The following is a 15,351-nucleotide window of genomic DNA, read 5'->3' on the forward strand; positions in this document are numbered from 1 at the left end:
TATACAGCAACAGGCTTTTTATAGAAAAAAAAACAGAAGTGTAATGATCTTTTTAGGGAGTAAACAAATGATACACATGCCGAGATGCTGTGGCACAGAATAAAATGTAACAGCAAGCCAACATCACAAACAAAACAGAAACAAACAATAAAACCAACCAATCAAACAAAAGATGACAAAGAACATAATAAAAAGAAAGCACATTTCTTCATTTTTAAATAAGCTCACATTTCAACCAGAGGTGCTAGGCATCAGTTGCATGCAAAGCTTTGTGACGTTTTGACTTGACCGTCCAGTACTATACAGTACAAAGCTGAAGCACCACAATACATTTACAAATACACTGCACTTAAATCCATAAAAAAAACATTCAAAAAAAATAAATAAAAAACACATACAAAAAGACAGCTTCTGGTCTTGATTTATGGTCGGTTGTTTAGTCAGAAATGGCTTCGGGTGATCGCATTCGTACACAGAGATGGACTGTCCTAGTCTGACATAATAATAACATAGACATGGATTTATGCTCTATTATCCGTAAGCTTCTATTGCTATACGGACGTGCCCTTGTGGCACTTCATTACGATTAGGCTACCGGCTAATATTTTTCTTTATGAACTATTTGACGATCAGCGTTTAACTTTTAAGCCCAGATAAACAATAAACAGATGTCTCCTAATTGATTCTATTTTGTTGCGAAACAGGATATAAAGGTTTTGAATGAAGAGAAGTCTACAGATTTTAATATGTTCATCATCATCATCATCATCATCATCATCATCATCACTCATTTAACAACGGTCAACTGTAACACTGATAATATCTCTGGAAATATGCAATATCTAGAGAATATTTTGTACAATATACATGCAAGAGTACTTTAGCTGACATTCCTGACTGTAGGTTGCAGGTAAAACAGAGACCAGGGAGAACAAGTTGTCGGTGAGGGCGAGAAACAATATGTGGTCAGATGTATATGATGTTAGAAATATGATATAACAAAAACAAACAAACAAACCAAACAACTGGTTGAAATTCTGAATTTACAAAACATATATATTGCACATGATTAGTTTAAAAAAACAAACCAGAAAATCCGAAAAAAGAGAAACAACGCACAGCAAATGTCGTAACTGCTGACACCGGTCATGTATAAGAGAGCGAGCTCATTTCAGCCGTGGTTTCTGTACATTAAGTGATTATTTACAAAGACAAGTGCTGTTCAGAAGCTCTGTGCTTGAGTTAAAAGAGCGTCGCAACGCAAAACGAATACATCGAATCACAGCTCCGATACCATTTATCTACTTACAGTACAAAACAAGTCAAAAATTTAACCAAGAAAGGGGATATGTGAGAGAAAACGTCCAAATCCGTTTCGAGTGAGAACACATCTATCCGACCCACTGCTACATATTATATGCAGTTTACATTACATCTGATTACATTACATTAGCTGTGTTTCTGAGTAAGTGAAAGGCATTCTCACAGGAGGACAGAAGAATATGTATCAAATCTACTTCATTTCCACAGAAGAGGGCACACGCTCAGCCTGCTGAGAAAAATCAACATCTCTGCACAAACTAAGCTTTTAAAATATTGGGAGAGAATTCGATCAGCCTGCTTTCCTCCGACACGAACACTACCCCTAATGTTAGACGTCAAAATAGCCTTTTCATTGCACCGGCTTTGCCATAAACATCTTCAAATGTACATTTGTTTCATATTGTTTTATTCATCTCTAAAAAAATAGTTAAAAAAATAAAAGCATGTTGCAGCAGTGGCCGGGACCGATGAGTCGAGGCCGTGGAGGATCCATCAGTGAGCTCCCCTGTTCCGCCCTCCCCCTTCCCACAGTCCCTGTGATTGGTTTGCGCTACGTAGATCCCAAAAGAGGTGGTGCGAAATCAAAGCCGGAGATTCCGGGAGAATCTTCCAACTCCAAGGCAACCAATGATTTCAACGTTGTTCAATTGGCCACCTACTGAGTTCAGTATCAGTGAAAACTAGTAACTCCTACGTCATGAGTACACAGAGAATACTGAGATTTTATCTGAGCTTTCGGATCATTTTTGTTCTATACCAATAATAACAATAGCTGCTAATATTATTATTATTATTATAATTTTACAAAATACTATATGTACGACATACACAAAGCAAATCTTTTTTCTTTTTTTTTCTGATTAACTCAGTCACTGCTTTTTAATAATTGGCACGTTATAGTCCCCTAACTATATCACAGAAATGTGTGGTCTACAGCTACATTAAATACTGGAACACCACTCGTTTTGACTGACTTCGACAGACTGTTATCTCAAACCGATGTTCTAGCAAAAACATAGTTTCTGCAAACTAATAAGCAGGCTATTTGTTAATGCATTTAGGTAATTAAGTACAAGAAAACAGTTGCCACGGTCTTTTGCGCATGCTTTTGCTTCACCGCCAGAGTCAAGAAGGTTGAGAGTCTCTAAAATGGAGCCTAAAAGAAGCAGCAGCAGCAGCTTTGTCTGGGGCTCTATAGTTTGAGCAATGACTGGTAAGAACTGATGATTTGAGTTCTAGCCGCCCCAAAAGGCCGGTGCTACACATTGTGGCTCCCTTTCCCAGAGGAAACGGGCGCTGGATGATTTAAACACGAGTCAAGGTGCCCTTTTTGTTCATGTCCTGGTAGGCAGCAACAATCTGTTGCACGTAACAATCTAAACAGAGGCCCAACGGGTCAGCTCGCCAAAAACGGTCCCATTCCCAAGAGGAAAGAGTTTGCAGAGGGGCTCAAACCACAGTGCTGATGCCGCTGTGTTTGGGCTTGGTGCTGCTGGCCGCCGGAGGAGGAGCCGGAGCCTGGCTGTGGTGGTGAGGTGCATGCTGGGAGTGGGTGGGGTGCGACAGGTCTCGGTGCGTCCCGTGGGGGCCGTGCGAGTGGCTGTGAGAGGAAGAGGGGCCGGGCGGGGGGTGGTACTGGTGGGGCGGGTGTTGAATGTGCGCTGGGGGGTGGTAGTGATGGTGATGGTGGTACGGAGGGGGGTTCTGCATGTGGCAAAACTGAGCGTGGTGGGGGTGCATCTGGGCTTGGGTCTCAGTGACGGTGACAACATCGCGGGCCGTGTGGTGCAGGTTGGTAGGGTGCGGGGTGTGAGAGATGAGTGTCGGGTGGGAGGGGTGGTTAGCCACGGAGGGCGACTTGCCCCGCTTTGTGCCGAATATAGAGCCTAGGAGAGAGGAGGAGTTGGGGATGGACTGCTGGCGGGAGGGGCAGTCGCGGCTGGAAGTGGCTCTGCGCCGTATGTGGGGGCTGCTAATGATGGACCCCTGCGGGAGGACGAGGGAGAGAGAAGAATGGAGAAGTTAAACACAAGATGTGTACAGCATCAGTTCCATTTATCCATTTATTATATATTTCACATTCTGCATTCTGAATTTTTAAATGTTAGGTTGATTTAAATGTGTAATTATTAGGGTGGGGAACCAATCCATGTTTCCATTTAAAAAAACAAAAACAAAAATCAAACAAACACCACCAATGATTTTCATGTTAATGATTCTTGAAATGTCCACATCTTTGGACCAGCAGAGTCCATTATCAAATGACTCTTATAAGCCAGTTCATTTTCTTAAATCATTAAAAGGACTCACAAGTGAGTTCTGGACTCATGAGTTATTGGTTTTAATCAGTCTAATGGCTCGCTCACTGAATAAATCGATTTGATTCTTGAACTGAAGTCATTATTTTTGTCATGTCCAAATCAAGAAGAACCATAAAACTGTTACACGTGGCACTTAAATCAGTGGAGTCATTGACTAGTTGATTATAAAGCAATGTGTAGTTAAAGACACATTCAGAGCAGAGCTTTGACATAATAAATTGCACTATAATTATTAATAAAAAGCAATTAATATAAAAATAATTGTTTCAATCAAAGTTTCAATAAAATAATGCAATCAATAAGGAACTGGAACCAGTAGATTCAGAATTAAAATAAGAGTAATTCAATTCGTTATGATTCCCATCCCTAGTAATTATATATTTCATATATTTTAAGTCATAGAACAGAAATACACTACCATTCAAAAGTTTGGGGTCTGTAAGATGTTTTAAATATTTTTTTAAGTCATTTATGCACACAAGGCTGCATTTATTTGACCAAAAATAAAGTAAAAACTGTTATTTTGTGAAATATTTTAAACATTTTAAATAGCTCTTTTATTTTAAACTGCAATTAATTCCTGTGATGGCAAAGCTGCATTTTCAGCATTATCACTCAAATGATTGCAGCATATTAGAATGAAACTGAGGTTTGCTGCTCAAGAATAAATTCTTATTATCATCAATTTTAAAAACAGCTGTGCTGCTTAATATTGTTTGTGGAAACCGTGATTATTATTTAATAATAATAATGTATTATTATTAATAAATTAGTAATAGTAAATGGGGGGGGGGGGGGGGGGGGGCTGATGAATAAAAAGTTAGAAGGAACAGCATTTATTTGAAATAGGAATCTATTGTCAATTTTTATGCATCATACAAGTTTCTTTCACATTCTTAAAAACATTTTTTACTGACCCCAAACTTTTTGAACAGTACTGTAATACAGACCAGAAAGTTAATCCCCCAAACAGTATCACATAAAAGAACAAAAAAAAAAAACATTCCTTTTACGTCAAACAAGGACCCAGCACTCAAGCAATGCATCATGATCATCCATCAGCAGTTAATGCATTTATAAAAGACTGAAACAGATCCCTGAAAGCCATGCATTACATGCAAAAGCTGGAACAGGCAAGATTGAGTTAGTCAGCATTTAGTGATGTTAAAGCGAGCATATGGGCTTTCCTGCATTCTAGGATAGGCTGTCAATCAAACAGGCACACGTTATAACCTATACGGACTAAATGGATGGCAATCCAAATCCAGACTGTTATAGCATCGAACCTTTGCTATTATCCCTCGTGTTTATCATGCTTATCTGCACACAGATGGGAAACGATTTTAAGGCATACCAAGAGGTAAAAGGTGCTTTAGGGAGAGGAAGAGGTCAAGTGGTTGGAGGTCGGTGAGGATATGAAGACTTGCACTTTTCGAAGTACTCTAACAGAACACTATTGTTCACTTGCAGCTGCCAAGTGAAACATGCCATCAGGAATCAAATGAAACATTTTACAAAGAAAAAAGACAACGCAGCCCACTGTACGTGACATGGGATGTTTGCATTAGTTGAGTCATGCTGACTAAGTTGGACCGTGGAGATGTTATGATATGTGATGTGAGCCACGGGGGCAGAATTGCCCGTCATTCCACATAAGCTCCACAGGAACAGGCAACTCATGCATGCAGGGTGGCCTACTTAGTCCAAAAACAACACCACACACATACAGATAGTTGAAACTACTGAACAAAGAAGCAACCAAAAAGAAAAAGATGGAACAGACCAGAGAAATAAATAAATAAACAAAGCAAAGTTGCAGTTTCAAAATGCAACAATGTCACACAGAATAGTGGCCTGTTGTAGGTTCTTGCATCCTATATCACGGTACTTACTTCCATATTGCTGTCTAGAGATCCTGCACTGCTGCGGCGCCCCCGCTTGCCTGAGCGAGACATGCAATATGATAGATTAGAGCACGCTCGAACAGTCAGATATATAGAGGCGCATGTAGAAGCGTATATATCCTGCCTGCCTGCCTACAGGGGCGCTATTGAGACATGAAGCAAGCAGCCGTAATATGAAAAGGGAGGGTAGAGCCAGGTGGGTCGGGAGCTTTTAAAGGGCCAAAGGAGGAGGGTATACTGGTCCCAACATCAAGAAGCATAGAGCTACATCTTCAACAAGTGTCTTAAGCAAACTGGGTTTTGATGACTACAAGCAAACTGAAGATTACTATTAGAGCTGCACGATATACCAAATTAAAATTGATATGCAATGTAATTGAGTACATATAGGCGCTACCGGCTCCAGAGCGGCATTTCTCATCCACGATACACAGCTTCACCGGACCACGAGCTGCCCACAGTCAAACTGAAATTAATTCAATTGAATGGAATAAAAGCTTGATGGTTTAATGTTTGAAAATGAAAAAATTAAGGTATAAATATTAGTATTACAATATATTTCTTAATTTGTTTAATTTATTATTTAATTATAATCACAATAATTATTATTTTACACTGAATTGGTCAAAAACAGTGGGACTGTGCACTGCAAACTTAAAGATATAGTAAACCCAAGAGGAAAAAAAGATCAACCCCAAAAGAATGGTTCCCACACACAAAAAAAATTGTCTTCAGGAGTTAAACAAAACATTTTCCAGCTTTTAAAATAATTTTTATTTTGCAATCTCCAACAAAATCCCCACTTGTTCCATTTTTTTTTAAATAACGCAATGTCAGTTTTTTCCAATATCGTGCAGCCCTAACCACTACACTAGATCACAGAAGCAACTGAAAAAAAGCAAAAACAGTAAAAAAAAAAAAAAATCATTATCGTTTTAGATGTCTGGTCAAATACAAATGTCGCAGCTCAGACTAGCAGTATGAAACAATCGTCAATCTGAAATAAGTATTGAATGACAGAATGACAATGTTAGCAGAGCGATCAACTTCTATACACGTAGATTCTTCTTAATCGATTATTATACAGTACAAGATACTGTGCACAATTTCAGTGCTGTACAGGATTGCTGGAGTGGGATATTCAAAGCTTTTCCAGATATCTCTCAGGTTCTCATGTGTAGTGTCTCCTGACGTCAGACTCAACGACCAGCTTGGTCGAGTTCAATTCACACTTTCGGAGTGTGACTACACTGTGAACTGATTGTTCTAACAGAGAAGGCATGTGAGGTCACACTTCACACTATCCATTTTTTTCCTGTGTAGTGACTGCCATGTTTAGGGCTCAAAAGCATCTGCTAAATAGAGTGAGAAGATATCACAGCTCGCAAATTGTGTGAAGGTTCAATTATAGAGTGGGAAAAACGAATGTGGAGGATAATATTTGTCAGGATGCTTCTAGCTTCATTAGCGAAGGACATTCATAACAGGGCTGAGTGATATACATAGGGTTATGTTTTTCATGTAATATTTACATTTTATTTCAATTACCGAAAACAATTTTCAATCATTTTGGTTTTAGTTAACAATAACAACACTGGTAAAAATCTATATAAAATAATCAAAGCATGCTTTCCCAATACTGATTTTCACTAGACAATGACCATGAAACCAGTCAAAATGTCAAAGTCTTTAGAATAACTAATGGTCCAATAAGAACACATTAAACTAATCAAATTATTAATTTTAAATTGGCAATGACATCCTGTGAATATTTGATATATCACCCAGCTCTAATTAATAAATAATTGAGGCTACACTAATGGTTGTGGACAAACACCAATTTAGAAGCAAGCAGTCAGCGCTCTACTTTGGCAAGAGGCGAAGTATTGTTTGGACAAGACTGCACAAAATAATCAGAGGATTTGACAGATAAAGCCAGAAGCACATCATGTCATGTGGGTCTGTACACTCACCTGCATCTGAAAGGTCACGTAAGGAGCTGCTGAGGGCACTTCTCTTGAGGCCTTCACCTATCGCGTAGCTGTCATCCAGACTGGTGCGACTCAGATTGCCATTTCCTGTGTCTTTCTTTAGTCCTGAGCTCTGGGAAATGCTGGGACGGACCACACCTTTTTGCTTTTCCAGTTCAGCTGTGAAAAAAACACCATATCAACATCACTGATCATGTTATTTCACATGTCATTTTACTTCAACGCACCGAACATTAGACTGGTTTTGTAGTACAAGTTATTTGAAAAAGCACCACATTGTTTAAGGCCCATATGACTTTCTTTTGTGGACTATCCTGGTCACTCTTTCCAACATAATGAAAGTGAATGAGAGCCGCTTACACTCTATTCTGTACTTCTCCATCTCCTGCACCTCTGCGATGGACTCCCGCAGGTCATCTGTGAACTTCTTGCGGTCTTGCGGGTTGGGGGCATTGAAGTTAATGAGAACCTTAATGTCTGCGCCTGGAAGAGCTGAAGTGAGACGCACTCCATTGGGGTAATCTGAAAAGCAGCAGCGGGAGGGGAATATTTACAGACTGGCGTGCCCTTTTCAGAGGGACATGCTAATCGATATTCTCACATTTCACAATCGCATATGAAAGACATTTTAATCTTTTTGTGGGAGAATACATCCTAATACACCATACTTTGGGAATTAATTTGTTTTCGATCAAAAGGAAAAGCATTTCATGACCTTTAACACCTGTTACGTTTTTTCCTGTACAGTGAAAAGCCTGGTTTTTACATCACACGCCAGCACGAAAGTGAAAGCGTGCAATCAAATTGTGAATAAGGTTGAACATAGTCCAGAAAAGGGTAATATGGGGTCAAAAGGGCTTTGACCCTTCGCTGAGGGTACTTACACTGGTTTTCAAACAGAAGCACCTGCATCCCGTAAAGAGAGAAGGACTGCCTGAAGCTGTACGTCACCGAATTCTTCTTCTTCTGGAAAATCTTAGTGACCTGAATCAAAAGCAGTCACATTAGGACTCCATCTGTTCCTAATTATCTTCTCTTCTCTTTGAGCCTCCGGAAAAGCTGAGTAACACTTTCTGACTGTCATGATGTACACGTACTAACCTAGAATTGGGCTAAAAATGCCTTGCTGACCATTACACCATCATAACAACAGGAACATAACAAACGACGCTATGATGTACAGTAAGACTGTTCGGTCTCATTTTTTCCTGTTGTTATGTGTCCTGTTTTGTGTCATGGGCTATGATGTGTGTGCTTTCTTACCACCAAAAGGTCATTGAACAGGAAGATCTCTCTCTGGTGGAGACCCAACTTCTGAGGTTTATTAGGGTCCGGCACTTCGAACAGCCTGCAGTAACATACCAGCCTGCGATGTGGTAGGGACAGCACCTGTATGTGGGTAACAAATATCGATTAGCCGTAACCTGGTCCATAAATGAGATCCTAGACATGTTCGGAATATAATCAATATAAAGTATTGCTGCAGTATATAGTACGTATTTATATACTGTACTCTGCTGAGTATGCACATTTTCTGTATGTATAGAATAACCAGATGACATTATCTAAAAAAGAGTATACTATAGCGCTTACTGCATAGAATACTGTATCCCAAAATGCAATGCACTCGACCTGACCTGCCATTACCAGTTCCAACATTTTTAAAGTGTTTTTCCTGATTTGTTATTTGACCAGACTGTCAAATTATACAAAAACATTTAAATTAGGTCAAAACGAGATCATGTGACAACAATGTAGAATACTATTTTAAAATGTGGAAAATATATTTTAAGAAATCGTAGATAGTATACAGTATACACTATATACTAGTATGCAGTAACATAAAATAGGTATATTGATTTTGTTTAATAATACATTAAATACATTAAAAATATATATATATATATATTTATTTATTTCAACCCTCCAACCTACTACATTATAGCTGAAAAGCTGACCATAATGTAGGATACTAATTGGAAATGTGGAATAATCCTTATTGTTTCACTTATTATTTGATAAAAAAAAATAGCAGATAGTATACAGTATATAGAATACATCATTCAGTTAGTAACATAAAATAGATATAATAATTATTTGGTTTAATTTCATAATATATTTTTATTTTATTCAACTATTTATTTTATTAAATGATGTTTATTTATTTCAAACCTCCAACCTACTACTTTATATACTTCAAAAACTGACCAGAAGGAGTGCAAAAACAAAAACTAAAATAACTATATAATTTTTTTTTTAACTATAGTTATCAGATTTAAATTGTTGAATGGCATCAATAGAATAAAAAAAGTAAAGATTATACTTACACATCCAAGGCCATGGTGCAGAGACCCAATCTGAAAAGAGGAAAAATTGAGACGGATGAGTAAGTATCATAGCGAGAAGAATGAGGGGAGGCTTGAAGGTCAGAGAGTGGTCTCTCTCTCTCGTTATTAAGACCCCCTCCGTCTACCTGTCAGATGTGAGCTGTACAGTATGAATGGGGTGAGAAGGGAGGTTAATGAGGAGCCAAACTGCTGCTTCTTGAAACTGTGACAGGAAGTCTCGGCCCATTTTGAGAAACCTAATTACAGCACCCGAGATGCAGTGTCTGCAGGCAGGGGTCTCAGGCACAGCAGCCTTCTATCTGAGCTCCACAGGAGATCTCCATTATGTCCTCTCCAAAGATGTGTGGAAGATACACCAGGGAGAAGGCTTTCCTGCCAACTAAGTCATGTGTGGCATTTCCATTACAGCTTAAATGTTAATTATTTCAGCTCTGAAAACCCACAGTGCTTCCAAATTCAACTGTGTGACAGGCATGAAGATGTAACAGCTTCAGTTAGTTTATCCTTGGGAGAGACCAACTCTGTTGGAGGGATGATGTATATTGTACTTATCTTGTGTGGATTAAAGAACAAAACTACCTTTAACACTGGTTTATACTTCTGCGTCGGACCTACGCCGGAGCCTCTACGCCGTAGACTACGCTTTGGTTTTAATTTATACTTCTGCGTCGTTGTCCGCGTTGACGCACGCAGAGGGAGCATGTGAAACCCGAGGGAGCGGTTTGAGCAGACCAATCACAGCGCTTGCGTCCGCGTAGAATTGACGCGTTGTTACATTTTTGGAGAGGTGCACGTCAGGGTACGCCGGAGGGTACGCGCGCTACACACAGCCTACGGCGTAGCTACGGCGTAAGTTCGATGCAGAAGTATAAATTGGGCTTTACATCTATCAATCTAACCGACTTTAGTTAGGGTAGATGAGTAAACTCTAGTGGTCTAACAATCTACATGCTTTTATTTTAAATCAACAAAGTCAAGGACACATTAAATTGATCAAAAGTGACAGTAAAGACTTTTATAAGATTCCTATTTCAAATAAATGCTGTTCTTTTCAACTTTATACGGTATTAATCAAATAATCCTGAAAAGCAATGTAATAATGAAATAATGCAATATATTGATAAAAAATACATTTAATTCAAAAATCGATTTTATTATTAATCATTCAGCCCCCCCCCCCCCCAAAAAAATAATTTGTCTATCATTTTCATTATGCATCACATTGAACATGTTTCCTCCTCTGAATAATTTCTATGTTTGTAACTCGCTGTACTGCATGAAAAGCAGGATGAGTTCAGAGCAGGTGAACTGTCAGTAGATTTCATCTTTAGATAACTCTGAAGGCCTCTGTGGAAAAGCAAATCCCATTTATCACTGCAGAGCATCACGCAACCCTTGCCACATGACTTACATGCAATGCACAGACACAACAGTCAGATACCGTGAAGGTCTTGAGATATTAGATCTGTCATAATATGAAGAACATCTTGTAGATAAAGAACCTTCTCAGAGTCTCAATGTCATGTACAACTTGGGGATAAAAAGAGGTGACTGACAGAATGATAAAACCTATAGATCTACACTGCAGTGGCGAAAGCATACAAACACACAATAGGTGGGGGAAGGAACATGTTCAACCAAAGGCCTTGGATCATTTCACACCAGTGGACCATGACTAGAATCGTTTAAAATGTCGTTTCTAGAACCAGGGTCAATGTAAGTTCACAACATGACGGATAGAGATGGACTGCTCCTGCAATGAAGGCACTGCAAGTTACTTTGGATAGAAGTGTGGAAGACAAAAGTGACCATGACACTCACCGGCTTCTTTCCAACAATGAGTTTCTCCACCTTCTGCACCTGGGACACGTGGTCTTCGTTTGTCTTAAGCTCTCGTTTCCGGATTCGCTCATAGATGCCCACCAACATCTCTCGAGGGATGTCCTCGCCATCATCCACTCCTATGCACAGGAAGCGAAAACAAAAGCCCATGGATAATAAGGGCACGTAAATGATTTACGGAAATTTTAGGAAAGAATTTGAAAAGTAGGTTAAGCACATATGAAGCACATTGTGAATATATTAACATATCTAAGTTAAAGGTGAATCCCTGTTTGCTTTGCTCCAATTATTATGCAAGGTTGTGACAAGAAAGATGTCATTGCTATCCTAGTGAGGCCATTAATCAGTTTAAAGCACATGTATTAAGCTTCATTTGAGCACATTTAGGTATTCGCTTTTTTAATATAACAAAAAACTCTGAATGACTTTACAGGGGAATATAGGGATGAAATAGATTCTGTTTGCAGTGTAATGCGTGTAATGTGAATCTCACCGCGAAGGTTCTTTACAAAGTCCTCCAGTTTCATCTTCCTCTCCGGCTTCACGTTTGGGCTGTACATGTCCGTGTTGAGGAGTATAATGGCAAACGCCAGGATGAAGATGGTATCTGGGTTCCTAAACTGACGCACCACCCCCGGGTTGCAGATGCAGTAGCGCTGACTGATTGGAAATAAAAAACAACAGCAAATGAACAAAGTGAAACATTAATATGAGACACCACTTCCACATAATCAATAGTTGCTCTGGTGAGTAATTGGTTCTGGATGCACTAGCATGACAAGAGAATGGTAAAACTGCCACCGTGGTAAAGAGCTATGTTCTCTTAGATAACAATTGAATGGACTTTAAACAGTTCATTCGGAAAGAATATGTCTGGGTGAAAGGGTTTAGCTATAACAATATTTTTTGAAGGTCTGAGGGTGGTGAATATGCAACTGTCTGAGTGATCTTCGTACTCATTGTAAGCTGGTGTGATCGCTCAAATGACAGACAGTCCTTGAGATCCGATCGAACAATGTTCTCTGAGGGCTGAGGGAGTGTATTATGCTTTTGTGTTGGTGTGATCTAATGAATGCCAAGAAAACAAACTATCCTAGAGGCTTCTTACTGGATATAAACAATATTGAACTTTAAAGCCATTTTCATTGTGTACTCACCAAGCTTCTCTTAAAGGGACAATTCACACACAAATTTAAATTCTCTCATTATTTATTCAACCTAAGTCAGTCCAAACCCATATGACATGTCAATGAGGAGCACAACAGGCAAATTTTAGTTGAATATCCTGTCCACTCTTTTCAATAAAATGAACATTAACCTTAACGCTGAGGTTGTCAAGCTCAATATGACTCATGAGCTATGTTCCAAATCTTCTGAAGCAATATTGTAGTTTTTTTTAGAGGAGCAGACAGACATTTGTGTCGTTATCCAATGAAAATCTTGATTTCCACACTATCTCTTTGGGATTCATTACAAAATATTATTTATATATACATACTTTTTAATAGATAATTTGAGCCAATTCACAAAACAGGTCTGAACGAGTCATTCACAAATCAGACGGATCTAATTACACCATTTTAGAATGACATGAGTGTTTTTATTTTTGGGTGAACTATCCCTTTAATTATTATTTTTTTAAACATATTAAAGAATTAATTGAATTGTTTTTCACCTGAAGGCTTCAATGAGTCGCTCGACCTTCTGTGCCTCTCCCTGCACCCGAATATGCGCCTGGAACTTTCTCAAGGCTTCATCCAGCTCCATTCCAGAGAAATCCATCTCATCTACCACACAGCTGGAAAAAAGATAATGAGTATTCAAAGAACTGACGCATTCTTTCCTTCACTACAGTATATTCGTGATGGTGTATTCAATAATGGTTTGGAAATCTTCTAGACAAAATTACATTCTATTCCATGCATTTTATCACGGCAAACATGAAGATATTTTAAACTGAGAGTGGTCATTGCTTTTAGTCGCATTTAGTCTTACAGATAAAAGCAAGTTATATCAGTCTCTAAATCACAATCATTGGGCATACAAAGTATACTGAGGGACATTTTGCTCCAGGGATACTCAGAGTGCATTTAATCTGGCATGTCAAGATTGACTGATTTTTAAGGAAGTGTCTTTAAAAAAAGTGCTGTCAGACGGAGCTGAACACAGACTGCATGGCTTTATCTGTCCCCATTATCTTGAATGCTACTTTTAGACTGAAAAGGGAGGATGAGTTAACTTAAGAGTGAAAATTAGTTGGTTCATTCTCAGGCACATGGTGTCTGAAAAGTACAAACCCAGACAACTCAGTCAATATATACAGTATAAAGCAGATTAAGAGTCCAAATATCATCCCTCTCTCACATTTTAAGACCAACAGAGGTCTGGCTGGAATAATCGTTTGTCATATGCTCACATAATTTCACGGTGACACTAACAATTGCAGCAATGGTTGTGGTTACAATAAGAACGAACCAGTTACAAAGACAATAGAATGTGATGTGTTCCTCCTTTGATCCTAAATGCACTCATTTTAAAAAAAGAAGACGCTTAATGGTTATGGGTACAATGCAATTGTAAAGAACCAATTTCTGAGACAATGGACTATGTTTTCCACATTTGATACTCCATGCGCTTAAAGCCACAAGAGCTTGGAAGGCTTACACATGGTGGTCAGTTTGTCTCAGGAGGGAACACAAATTCATACAGGCTCCAGTGATATTGGCTTTAACTAGTTAATTCTTATGTAGCAAGGATTGTGAAGGATAGTGAAAAGCACAATTACAAAAGGAGCATCATAAAATTAAAGATTATCATGATGGAGAAATTGTTTTTATTTTCTTTGTATTTTTCTTTCTTTGGAGAATTTGTGTTTTCTTTTTTGTGCATTTAGGTAAAATATGGTTTACTTGGAGCACAGATTGAATAAATTGAACAGAGATGAAAAAACTGACAGTAAATTATTTATATTTTAGCTGAAATAAGACAACTAATTGTAAATAACATGCACAAAACAAAACAAAATGTGTTATGCACTTGGAAATGGCTGCATATTAGATTTGAAATAACTTGGCTTTGTAGTATATCTCACTTTGGATGATTATTTTTTTTAATACAATACACCCAATTAACCCAGTTAAATTTTCTGAACATACTCAAGAACATCTCTGTTGAACTGTTTCTGCCTGTTGCCCAGGAACTCGCCAATCATCTGTCGACTCAGCCCTTTTCTCTGTAACAGGAAATGGGCAACTCCCACAGGTGTGTCTGGGACAAATCCTCGCTCGATCAGGTATTGGATGCCTTTTTCAGGTTTCCTAGATACAATAAAAGAAGATCAAGAGTTTGAACAGTGCATTTACTGGTCCCAATGTGTGTCTAAGCAGCTCTCAGATCAAGTACGTTCTTGTGACTGAACCATTACCACACAAGATTAAAAGGAAAGTAATGGCCCAGTGCAAAGACAGGCAAATCCACAATCATCTAAGATTAGAGGCCCCTTTAAAGCAAAGCTTTAAATGAACAAACACACACACACACACACGCGCGCGCACACACGCACGCACACGCACACACACACCGGCATATAAACATGCACAGCCCAGCAGTTTCAATCAAGCAC

The 15,351-nt window shown here is 38.7% G+C and overlaps 1 protein-coding gene across 19 annotated transcripts in view; it reads right to left on the bottom strand.

Annotated features, from left to right (window-relative positions):
* Positions 1-15,351, bottom strand: part of iqsec1b (IQ motif and Sec7 domain ArfGEF 1b) — a 178,749-nt gene that overhangs the window by 454 nt on the left and 162,944 nt on the right. For 10 of the 19 annotated variants that reach the window (XM_077203569.1, XM_077203568.1, XM_077203575.1 and 7 more), the window contains 11 exons: positions 14,885-15,046; positions 13,405-13,527; positions 12,223-12,389; positions 11,709-11,848; positions 9,867-9,896; positions 8,803-8,928; positions 8,424-8,523; positions 7,900-8,061; positions 7,522-7,698; positions 5,537-5,586; positions 1-3,309 (listed from right to left, as the gene is read on the bottom strand). The exon at positions 1-3,309 is cut by the window's left edge and continues 454 nt beyond it. In XM_077203569.1, the coding sequence (XP_077059684.1) occupies positions 2,773-3,309; positions 5,537-5,586; positions 7,522-7,698; positions 7,900-8,061; positions 8,424-8,523; positions 8,803-8,928; positions 9,867-9,896; positions 11,709-11,848; positions 12,223-12,389; positions 13,405-13,527; positions 14,885-15,046 (1,774 nt within the window). In that variant the 3' untranslated portion in view covers positions 1-2,772. The remainder of the gene's footprint in view (positions 3,310-5,536; positions 5,587-7,521; positions 7,699-7,899; positions 8,062-8,423; positions 8,524-8,802; positions 8,929-9,866; positions 9,897-11,708; positions 11,849-12,222; positions 12,390-13,404; positions 13,528-14,884; positions 15,047-15,351) is intronic. The other 9 variants (XM_077203576.1, XM_077203577.1, XM_077203581.1 and 6 more) reach the window with 1 other exon arrangement.

The sequence above is a fragment of the Siphateles boraxobius genome, unplaced genomic scaffold, assembly GCF_051911475.1.
Source record: "Siphateles boraxobius isolate OS27281-9 unplaced genomic scaffold, OSU_SipBor_1 5, whole genome shotgun sequence".
Lineage (NCBI taxonomy): Eukaryota > Metazoa > Chordata > Actinopteri > Cypriniformes > Leuciscidae > Siphateles > Siphateles boraxobius.